Source organism: Aphis gossypii, chromosome 3 (genome assembly GCF_020184175.1).
Source record: "Aphis gossypii isolate Hap1 chromosome 3, ASM2018417v2, whole genome shotgun sequence".
NCBI classification, from domain to species: domain Eukaryota; kingdom Metazoa; phylum Arthropoda; class Insecta; order Hemiptera; family Aphididae; genus Aphis; species Aphis gossypii.
The window spans coordinates 4,693,045-4,705,562 of NC_065532.1; the positions used below are offsets into that span (position 1 = coordinate 4,693,045).

Here is a 12,518-nt window from a genome sequence, read left to right on the forward strand (position 1 = left end):
TAGCATTTTAAATTTTTAAACGTAAGGTTCGTTAAGTTTAGTGTATCGTTCCATTCTTATCATAAACAATATTGTTGATTGTTGATAACGTGCTAGTTCGTCATGGGTCGTTGGTGAAGGAAGGGTGTCCCAGGGGCCAGTGACGAGTATTTATTTCTCACAATCGTATCTGAAAATTTGTCGTTCGTTTTCACGCGAGGAGTCCGACACCTGCTACAATTAAGAAGACCATATTTATGGTAAATATCATTAATACGTTATTCAATTGATTTGCTTGTAGTATTGTTAAGAAGTGTTTGGTTTTAAAGTTAAATTAAAAACATCAGTTACGTCATCGACCAATTAAATTGAGATCTTACTGTCGAAACGCATGTTTCACCAAAGTCGGATTTCTAATGTATTTTAAAATCCATCTGTTGTGGGGGTGTCTCAACTAAATGGTTCAAAATTCTTGCACTCCATTTATTCAAAGTACAGTGTACCTGGACAAACACTGTTAGTGAGTACATATAACCTCAAACATATTCCCACTTAGACTATAGGACTTATTATTTTTACTTTTTTAATAACTTATTTATAAACAATTTACAATTTATTTTAATAATTAGGGAAAATAGGTAGTTATTCTTAAAGTTAAGTATGCAAATGATTTTCATATAACTAAACGTAACCAGCCATTATTTTAATTTCCCATAGTTGCTTAATCATCAATTATGCATATATATACATAATATGTGTTTTTGTATGTTTAATTGAAAAAAAAAAAGAAAAAAAAGTGTTGGAACTATTTTTATAGCTGAGCATGTTAAGTTTTGTTTCATATGGTACTAATTTAATTACTAAGTAAAATATAGTAGTGGTGGAAAATTATGTATTATTTTATAATACTTACAATGCAAGTAGACACATTCATAGTTTTGCTTAGTTGAACTTTATAAACCAGCATTAAATTAAAATAAATTCATGACCTGTAATTATTTTGTTTATATTATTTTTTTGACCTACAAAATTTATAATAACTGTTAACATTTCTTAATTAATATATGCTTAATTTAGCTTAATATATAGGTCATTGTTCAATAATTATTAATTTTAATTTTTTTATTAAACTATATATTTAAATGCATTTTGATATAGGTAATTTCTGTATTTAGTAAACTTGAATAAACTTTTGTAATATTAATATTTTGCAATATTTTTGAAAAATAATGAACTTAATATACTTTCTTAACAACTAGTTTGTATTATTACCTATACAACAATACTATTCCTAAATAAGTATTAAATATTTTCAATAACATATAATCTGTTATTTGATAATTAATGATTGGCATGGGTAATTTGATGTAGTTATTGTAGTTATTTTACTTTCTAGTAACTTATATGTGGTTTATTTAAGGCAGAATTTAAAAAAATGTACCCAATAAATAAAAATATACATTTATTTTCAAATTAAGTGCATTATAAATCGGTTTTAAAAATTCTTTGATTAATTAAGATTACATTTATTGTATAAGTTTTTAAAAAATATTTAAAATAATTTTTTATACTTATATCATAGGTACTATATAGGTACAAATATAACTTAATACTTACTTTCTTAAATCAAAAAAATGATATAATGTTAGTCTATTGAATAAATTAAAAATAACTTGAGAACTTGCTCAGTTTTTATTTATTGGGTAAGTTAAGATTGTTGTGTTAACATTTTAACAATAATAAATAATATTAATAATAAAAAGTAATTATTGTATAAAATGAAAAATAATTCTGAGCGTACCTGGTTTTTGTCAGTCTATATTTCTCAGGATAATCTCCTTTATTAATATTGCTAATAATAATACAGTAGTTAAAAATTTTTTACCAGTAACAAATTACATATACTAAATAGTAGTTATTATACTATTATTTAATTTATTTTCACTAGTTGTTATTTACTTCTAAGTTTATGGTATAAATCTAAATATTTTGAAAATATATTGTGTATAGTGTATAGAAAAATTATAAATAAAAGAATCAAATTTAAAACTATTATGATTAATAGGTATTTTTTGAATTACAAAAAAATAACAATAATAATAAATTAAGTTTGATATCCTGGTTATAAAAAAATTATGTGGTTTTATAGTTATTACTTATTACTTTTTTTTAATTCTATTAATTAATATTTTTGAGTAATTTTGTACTATTTACATTAAAAATTTTATCAATCAACAATCATAAATTGAAAGAAAATCTAGAATATTTTAAGTATTTATAAATAGCACTACCTAATTGAGCCTTAAAAATTATATTAGGTCTAGTAAATGCTAATATGGATATAGTAAAAAATTCAAGTCTTAACATTAGTCATTTTTTAATTTTAATACTACACCTGAGAATTTATTTTTGTCCCCTTAAGTAGGTACCAACTAGTTTTAATTTTCTGCCAGGAACCACTCAAACTTATAGATTGAAGATTATTACTGTTCTAAAATATAGTTTAAAACAGACACAAAAAAACAATATTGTTAAATTAATATAGTCATTAACCCACTCCACTCAGAATCTAAAATTAAAAAAATTGAGTAGGTTAATTGTCTTAACACATCTATAATATAAAATATTAACCAATTTTTTTATTTTATTTCCAAATTTTTAATACTCATCTAAAGAGTTATAACTTGATTATCATAATAATAATTACAATAAAAATAAGTTCATTAAGTTTAATTAAGCTTGTAAATTTGAATTTAAAATAAATGAGACATGTTTTCTTTTAAAATTATAACTGTCAAAATATTTTTTTATTTTTATTTTTATTTTTTTTTCAGAATGGAAGGTGATCAATTGGATTTTGAAGACCCGTCTACATCGTGCCTTAAAAAGACTGATTTTACCAGCCAAAGTCTGACTATGTGTCCAGTAGTATTGGAGACAGCAGAACAAGAATTGATAGCAGAAGAGTCTGCACCAACCACAGATTCAGATGAACTTGGAGTAGCTAATATTGAAATGAAAGATGTATATAATATGGATTTAGTTGATAGTACATGTACAGAACAGGATATTTACTCTGATGAGAGTCCTTTACCCGGTGATTGGGGGGTTAATGATGATTGGATGGATAATCCTAGTGAACAAGAAGATGCTTCTAATGCTAATGCTATTTTGGTAAGTAAATTATATATTTTACTAATATTTCTGTGTACAAAAAATAACTTTATGAAAGTTATATTTTTGAATTTTAATTCAGGAAGTCATGTTGTGTTTTAATTTTATTAACTTATTGATGATAGATTAGGTTTTAAATTTAAGTTTATTGTATTTATCTTGTAATTAATAGTCTTAATTACATTAAAACAATTATTTAACTACTTTTAATTACATAGATTTTGACATTAAAATAACCTTAAATTAATTGTTTCTAATTATTACTTATTAAAGTTAATCTGCCATATGAACCTACTAATTTTTTCATTTTAATATTTTATTACATTTACATTTTTTAGTAAAATTTTTATAATTTTCAGATTTTAAATTTAAGTATTTAAAATATGTTTGTGAAACTGATGTAAATAAATAATTTAATGATATATTTTAAAATACATTTTATTTCCATTAGCGAAAAAGAAAAATATCAAATTCCACATTCACGTCTGAAGATTTTCCGTCCAAAAAACAATATTATGATCAAAACAATTTGAATCTTGAAAGGTATGTCATAAAGTCTGTACACAATAATATTATATACGTCTTGTATAGTCACTTATTTGAAATTATATATAATTATTATACTGTTTAAGTGTTGTAAATACCTACTATAATTAATTATAACAATTATTGTATTTTGTGGTTCTTAAAAATGTCATTAAATTATGTACCTATTTAAAACAATTATCTATTGGTTGAAGAGTAAAATATATAATACTATTCAAGTTATTGTAAGTAGAGTAATGATGCAATTTGAAGATTTTTTAGTGTATGCGAAAACTTAATAACATTTATACCTTTTTTTTTTTTAATTTTCCCATTGTTTTTAATGTTTCACAATTTCATTGACATTTTTCCTACTGTGAATATTATACCTACTTTTAATTTTGTAGTTATCATATAGGCTTTTTAATCGTTTTTTTTTTTTATTGTATCTATGGATGTTAAATTCCTATTAAGAGATTAAAATGGCCAATCCTGAAAAATGTAACAGTAAATTATTTATTTAAAATTATCATATTTTTATTCTGTTACACTAAAAACCCTTTTTAGTTTGAACCTTACAAACTTTATAGTTCAAAAAAATATTGATACTACCTACAATTTTCTTTTAAAATGTATACACTTTAATCAATAATATAAGTGTTAGTACAAAATACATTATAAACTTAACTGATTGGTACTGCTATGCTGTCATCGCAAAAGTATTAACTTATATTATGATGCTTCTTTGTTATTATCACCGTACTATATTGTTGTACTGTATTATTTAAAATCTATTTTAATTAAATTACTTGTTGATTATTTTGGAATTTATGAAAAGGTATTAAGTTTTGGATACAATTCTAGTTTGCTACTTTCTGTATTTCATTTCATGGTAATTCTAATGGAAAATAAATATGGCAATTGACATTATACCTTATAGATTTAAAACTACACTTTTTATTTTATGACTTTTTGCTTAAAGTTTTGTTTATTTAAGTACCAACTCTACTATTCTTAAATTTTAAATATTTAATTTTAATGTAGATTATATATTTTACTCTATCTACCTCAATTGATTTATAACTTCTTCTATCCTACTAACTAAATAAATACAAATTTGACTTCATGATGACAACTTGTGCCTCCCTAGTTTGGTAAACACTGATTTAGTTAGAGCAGCAGTTCTCAACCTGTGGTATGTGGAAAGTTTATAGGTGGTACGTGAAGAAAATCTCCCTTTATAAAAAATATATACCTATACATTATTAATAGCCAAAAAATGGTCAGGTAGTACGTACAAATTTTTAAACTGTGTAGGTGGTATGCAAATACAAAAAGTTTAAAAACCGCTGAGTTAGAGTTGTTGATCATAATCAAAAGTCGAAACCTCAAAGTAGTTATTACTTATTGCAATAGTTATTGTAATTCGTTGTAATTGTTCTTAAATTGTTAAATACATATTCTATTATTACGTAATTATAAAAAAATTGTTATTCAATTTTAAATTTTGTTTTCCTTATTTTTAAACATTCTTTCAATAAATTATTAATTTTAATGTATAAACATTAAATGTATTTGTGAAAATTGTTATTTTTAGACTGACACCTAAATTAGCTGAAAATGAATTAGATAAAATAGATAAAATAAAGATTCGTCGAAGTTGTATACCGTCCAAAGATGATCCTCCTGAAGAAATGATGGAATGGTTAAAAACTTTTACGGTTTGTAAAATTTTAGTTTTTGATAAACTAATTTGAATGTTGATCTTATTTCTATGGTTATATGTATTTTTCTGTTTTTATATAGAAATGGTCAAACGCTGAAAGGATGTTAGCTATTGATATGTTAGTAGATGAATGTGAACCTACTCAAGTTCGTCATATGCTACAGCTTATTGAACCACAATTTCAACGAGACTTTATTTCTCTACTTCCTAAAGAAGTATAATAATCATTTAACTTACTATTTTATTTTGTGAATTTATTTTTATTGTTAAAATTTGTTTCATTGTAGTTGGCCTTATATGTTTTATCATATTTGGAACCCAAAGATTTGTTAAAAGCAGCTCAAACATGTCATAGTTGGCGATTTTTATCTGAAGACAACTTATTATGGCGTGAAAAGTGCCTAAACGCTAATATACCTTTGACGGATCCGTTTACTATTAAGTGTTCAAAAAATCACAGTGTTACCTCACCATGGAAGGTATGTCTATAAATTTAAATATTTTAGAATATTTTATTTTAAAATTGACTGTACAATATTATTTTCTATTTTAACAACTACACATTTAATAATCATACTTATTTATCAATTTATAACTTTTTTCTCAGTCTTCATACATGAGACACCATGCAATTGAAATGAATTGGAGAATAAAACCAATTAAAATGCCAATAATACTCAAAGGCCATGATGATCATGTAATCACATGTTTACAATTTTGTGGAAACCAAGTTGTCAGTGGTTCTGATGACAATACGCTTAAAGTTTGGTCAGTTATAACGGGAAAAGTAAGTGTTTAAACCGTTGTTATTTTTATTTAATGTTTAAAAATATATTCACATACTATATTTAGCATTATATTATTTAACTATCATTAATTATTATATTGGTAACTTTTTTAGTGTTTGCGTACATTGGTTGGACATACTGGAGGTGTATGGTCATCACAAATGGCTGGTAATGTTATAATTAGTGGTTCCACTGATCGTACTCTTAAAGTATGGAATGCAGAAACTGGTCAATGTACACATACATTGTATGGTCACACTTCAACAGTTCGTTGTATGCATTTGCACGAAAATAAGTATGGACACATTTATTTTTATATTAGCTATCAGATTTGGAAATAACATTTTATTTATTTCTTTAGAGTTGTAAGTGGTTCAAGGGATGCATCACTCAGGTTGTGGGATATAAAAACTGGTCAGTGCTTATCTATATTCCTTGGTCATCAGGCTGCTGTGCGTTGTGTCCAATATGATGGCCGATTAATAGTTAGTGGTGCTTATGACTACCTAGTTAAAGTATGGGATGCAGAAAGTGAAATCTGTTTACATACATTATCTGGTCACACTAATCGTGTATATTCTTTACAAGTTAGTTTATTTTTAAACTTAAATTTAGCAAATTTTTATAATATATTTTATATAACTGTACTATTCTATGTATACAAATATTTATATTAAGTTAAATTATAAATTTAGAATTAATAATTTTTTAAAAAATTTTATAGTTTGATAGTATTCATGTTGTAAGTGGATCTTTAGACACTAGCATAAGAGTGTGGGATGTAGAGACTGGTACCTGTAAGCACACTTTAATGGGACATCAATCTTTAACTTCTGGTATGGAATTAAGAGATAATATATTAGTGTCTGGAAATGCAGATTCAACAGTCAAAGTATGGGATATACTTACTGGACAATGCTTACAGACTTTATCAGGTAAATATTTGAAGTTCAATAATTTTTTTATCACAAATTAATCTTCTCTAATTTTTTTATGAACAGGTCCAAACAAACATAATTCTGCAGTTACATGTTTACAATTTAATACCAGATTTGTGGTAACTTCTTCTGATGATGGAACTGTTAAATTATGGGATGTAAAAACTGGTAATATTATATTTTTCAGTATGTATTATGATAGAATAATACAAGAAACTTAATTATTTAAATTTTAGGCGAATTTATTAGAAATCTAATAGCACTAGAAAGTGGTGGAAGTGGTGGTGTTGTATGGCGAATTCGTGCAAATGAAACAAAGTTGGTATGTGCGGTTGGCAGCCGCAATGGCACTGAAGAAACCAAATTATTTGTATTGGATTTTGACGCTGACTACAAGTAACATCGAATAACAAATTTGGTAGTTTGCATCACACTTTTTTTTTTGTGGTTTAAGGAGAGTTACGAATATTTGGGACTGTTAACTTAGGTTTAAAAATGTCCCTTATATATTATCAGTTATCACATTTTACCGTTTTCATAATGTTTCAGTATTATGTTTTTTATTATTATTATTATTATTTATAAAGGAGGGGAATTAAAGTAAAGTGGTATCGCAACCTTCTGGATGATCTAGAAAGATACATGGCGTGTTTGTGATTTATAGCGTATTAAAACGAAGTTATAGATTAATTTACATATTATTTTCTAGTCTTTGAAGCTATAATAATCATAATTTGATATTCTTTAAGCCAATTAAAGTGGTTGTTCTTTTTATTATTCCCAGTATACTATTTAACATGATATTTGAGAAATAATTAAGATACAAATTATTGAATAATTTAATAATATTTAGTGTAAATGAATAATAAAACTTAACTAAATATTACTTAACTTGAATAGATCATACATTTGCAAATTACAAACTTCTACCAGAAAGTTGTTTTCTAATAAAATTGTTAGTTTTTAAGTTTAATTCATTCTTTTTGGTTAAGAAACAAATGTAAATGATAACTTATAAAAAACTTATATGTCAGAAGCTTTAACTAGAAACATTTCATAAATTCAAAGACTTAACTTTTACTTCTTTGCAAAAGTTTTTAAAATTTTGTTCTTTGATTTTCCTTATTATTATTATTATTATAAATTTTGTTATTATTATAAAGTATTGGTATATTTTTAACTTGCCATAAGTGTTAAGTTGTGAGGAGGAGGAGAGTTTGAATTCCAAGATTTTGATTTTCTTGACATATTTTCTATTTTCTTCTTCCTGATCTCAAAAAAAAAAAATAAAACTAAATTATAATCTATTATATTCTGTATAATCCTTTTCTATCAATTTATTTATTTATTTTTATTATTGTCGTATATCTATATTATGTTCTTCAAATTTTAATTGTCCAGCTATGATAAAAAAAAGCTCTAATGATAGCTTTTTTTTTATTTTTTTTGTAAATTTTACTAATACAATGTATGTAGAGTGATTCACCAAGCATGCTCACCAATCTTACAATTATTTATTAATTTCCTTGTTAATAAAGAGAAGAATAATTTTAATTGATCTTTTTTATCAAATTTTATGACTTAAATGATATAAAAATATCTCTTTTAAAAAAAGTGTATGTATAATATTAGAAAATTCCCCAAGCATAATTAAGGTAAACGCGTAAATTCAAAGACTATTCTATCCTTAATCTTAACATATTTTAGAATATTAATAATTTATGTCATTTCAGTTACACTTTTTGTAACGATTGTATTGCATCTTTTATTTACTGATGGAGAATGCAGTGAATACATAGTATTTCAGCTATATAGCTGCCTTTTCATTAGTAAATACTGTGGCTATCTTTTTGTTAGCAGTTGCAGTACTAACTAACCCAGAGCATGTTCATTTAATGCAATTCGGCAATAATTTATTGTATTAATATTTGTTTATACCAGGTATCAGTGTACAATAATTTATAAATGAGCATTCCCATGCTTCAGAGTCAAAATAAGTCACTAGTGTTTATATGATATACCTAACTATATTTATCATAAATATTATATATAATATTTTTGAAAAATTCACTAGTCTTTTTTTTATTATTGTTGGACAACTTTAAATTTACAATTTTAAAATTATTATTTGTTTATCAGTTATAATTAAAAACAATGGTTCAAATCTATGATTTAAAATTTAATATTTAATTTTGGATATTTGGAGGTAAATTATGTCTGAATTGGTGAGTTTTAATATTTTGTATCAAAACAAAAAACTTGTTTATAAGAATTGATTGTACAATTTCATTAATAACGAGTTATAGTATGGATACTAAATAATAGTTACCAATTCAATTGTTAAATTGATTAATACAAATAGTGGTCTTCATTGTTGTTTTTTTACTTGGTCACAATTGTGATAAGTTGTAAAAATTTAAAAACTAATAAAAATACTTTTCAGAAGTATTAACACTGCCGAAATAGTGTAAATATCTAAATTATAAAGTCACAGATCTTACATAATAGATCATTTTAAAAAAATTTATGGAAACAAAAATATTTGTCATCAAGCATATTGTATATTATAATTTTCTTTGATCTGTCATTGTCATTGTAAAACAAAAAATTGCTGGACTTGTTTAATTATGACTAATATAAGAGTTAATAAAGAACAATTGTTTTAGCCATTTGATTTAATTAAATTTAAACTTTTAAAAGATCTCAATTGATTGTGAATGTTTCCAAAAATAATGCATACTATTCAAAGAATAATTTGACATTATTCTTAGAAAAGCAAACTAGTGATTTTATATTATGTCATCAACTAACATAAAATTAAATATGATTAAAGTATAATTAGGACATTTTTGTACGCGGGAGAAGGGAACTTAAGAAAATGAAGGGCGACTTAAGTGCAATAAAATTGTTTTCTTAAATGAATATTTAATAATATTGCTTTGAATGTAAATATGTATCTTTATTTTATAATAATTATTATTAAAATAATTTAAGGATTAAATTTGTTGATTATTAATTAGACCATTAATTATTTTCATTTAGAAAATAATTAAGAACTTATTAATTATAATGCTCAATGTTGATAGGATGTAAATATTACATTAGTAATAATATTAATTAACTATCATGTCATTGATGATTATTTAAAATGAACAAAATTACCATATTTTGTTTTGTAAGTGCCAAAAACTAGACTATTTTGTGGTTAATTTATGTAACTATCCCATGTAATAATTACAATAATATTGTATCCACCTAACACATTCGTAGTTGCCAATTGCAATTTTTTAATTATTATAATTTTTATTTTATTTTTTGGTAAAAACATGTTCACTTCTTTACGTCTTATTAAAAAATTTCTATAACATTAAAAATTGATGTCTGGTTTTAAAAATTGTTCTTACCAGATATTAGTATTACTATTCTATTGACCAATGCATTACCAATAAAATAGTATCAATTTAACTCTATTTTATATTTATTATTTTTGAAACTGACAAATAATAAATGCATATTTATTTTTTTATTTATGTAAATTATATTTGATGAATGAATTATTGATTTTGTTGTTGCGACTGTATTAGGTACATAAACAATAAATATAGTAGTTCAACTATATACTAAACATAGTAAAATTATTTTTAAGACCTGTGATTTATTAATTAACTTCTTTCTTCTTTCGTTATATTGTAACATTAACCACAAAACTATATTTTTTAGTTTTATATTTTGTTTGTGAATATATTATTATTAAATTTAAGTAACTTTATACCAATAGATATTTGTAATGAATAGTAAATTATTTTAAGTTACAACTAATGTTTAAGTAATTCTGTTGTTATTTATTTTTCTCTTGTTTATAGACGTATATAAAATTGTATGATTTGCGTATAAAAGTAATAAAAATGTTTATATGAAAAAATGCATATCTTATTACAATTTCTCTATCGGGGTCAATAATTATAATGATGAATATATTTTATGAGTGTAATAGTGTGTTATACATTATTATTACAAATTTGATATTTTAAGGATTTATTTATTTGATAGTGATTGAAGTTATTTTATATTTGTTTATATTAGTATAAATAAACACAATGTAATGTACAGTTGTTTGTTAAGTGTAATACTTTAAAATTTAAATAAGTTTAATAGAAATTGAAAGATTGATAATTCATCTTGTTTTGTGCTATAAAAATGATTGTAATATTGTCAAGTGCCTTATTTATAACACAATCATTGAAATGTTTTCAAAGGTTTTTAACAACAAGGAAAATAAAAGTGAGAAAAAAAATCAAAACCAACATCTAATTTATAAAAATTAATGTGTTCAATTATAAAATAATACAAGTACCTATTACAAATAATATAAATTTTAAATTTAAATTTCTTAATGTTACATTTAATGTTATTTATATAAATAATTAAATAATTTTTTTTTCTTGTAAAAAATCCGTTTTGTTACATAATATTATAATATATATAGGGCTTGGATTTTAAAGCATAATAAGCAACAAAAAAGCACATAATTGTTTTAAAAATGCAAAAAAGAAGCATGTTTAGTTTTTAAAAAAGCAATTTTAAAAAAACATGACCGAAAATTAACATGAACTAGTTATAAAAATGAATAAAAAAATTTGAAAAATTAATTTAAATTAAAAAAAGAATTATTTACCATGTATTTCCATAGATTTGTAGTAGTGAAACTAATAATTGTTGTCCGACAGAGTATTTTTATATATAGAAAACGAACTCTTTACATCCATTAAAGTGATCGGTGCATACCAGAGGTTTCAAATATTAACACTTGAGTCTTAAATTTTGAAACGATCAATATCGATGTTATATGTATACTGACCGTACTGCAGGCTATATGCAAATCGATAATCTATAATATGTAATACGTTTAATACATTTAATAAACAAGCCGATAACGAAAACAGTAATAATCCAATATAACCATTTAGTCCGCATTCTGGGTTTTTACATTTCTTATTAATTTTTTCGTTTTTATTACAATAGCATAATTAACATATAAAAAATCTACAATTGAAATAATTTAAAAAAAAATTACATAAAAAAGCAAAAAAAAAAAATTGGTTTATTTCATTATTTGGAATCAGAATGACGTGAAACGAATTTATATTTAAAAATAAGATTTCAATCTCATATATAATAAAGAAGCATATGCTTTAAAATTTGAGCTCTTATTATATATGTTCATAGTAGTTGCATAAACCTTATAATTACAACATATAACATATCAAATAATGAACCATTTATTCATTTATCATAATACACAAAACAAACTGTAGCCTTCTGGGGTTTTTAGGTTTTTAGGTATTTTGTTGATAATTTCTTCAACATGAATGTAAAGCTTTGTAAGCC

At 23.6% G+C, this 12,518-nt stretch overlaps 2 protein-coding genes across 4 annotated transcripts in view; one reads left to right on the top strand and one right to left on the bottom strand.

Moving 5' to 3' along the window:
- The window catches only part of LOC114120046 (NEDD8-activating enzyme E1 regulatory subunit), a 28,689-nt gene that overhangs the window by 8,829 nt on the left and 7,342 nt on the right, over window positions 1-12,518 (bottom strand). The gene's annotated exons all lie outside the window — the stretch shown is intronic.
- Window positions 48-11,052, top strand: LOC114120036 (F-box/WD repeat-containing protein 7). Of its 3 annotated transcripts, none has more exons than XM_027981803.2 (12): window positions 48-239; window positions 2,814-3,153; window positions 3,605-3,696; window positions 5,276-5,399; window positions 5,485-5,619; window positions 5,692-5,883; window positions 6,012-6,191; window positions 6,306-6,487; window positions 6,554-6,779; window positions 6,917-7,127; window positions 7,194-7,298; window positions 7,367-11,052. In XM_027981803.2, exons 2-12 carry the CDS (start codon window positions 2,815-2,817, stop codon window positions 7,528-7,530), a joined length of 1,950 nt encoding a protein of 649 aa, XP_027837604.2. In that variant the 5' UTR covers window positions 48-239; window position 2,814; the 3' UTR covers window positions 7,531-11,052. The 3 variants fall into 3 exon arrangements, with proteins under 3 accessions (XP_027837604.2, XP_027837605.2, XP_027837606.2); XM_027981804.2 differs by lacking the exon at window positions 48-239 and adding an exon at window positions 266-499; XM_027981805.2 differs by lacking the exon at window positions 48-239 and adding an exon at window positions 266-495.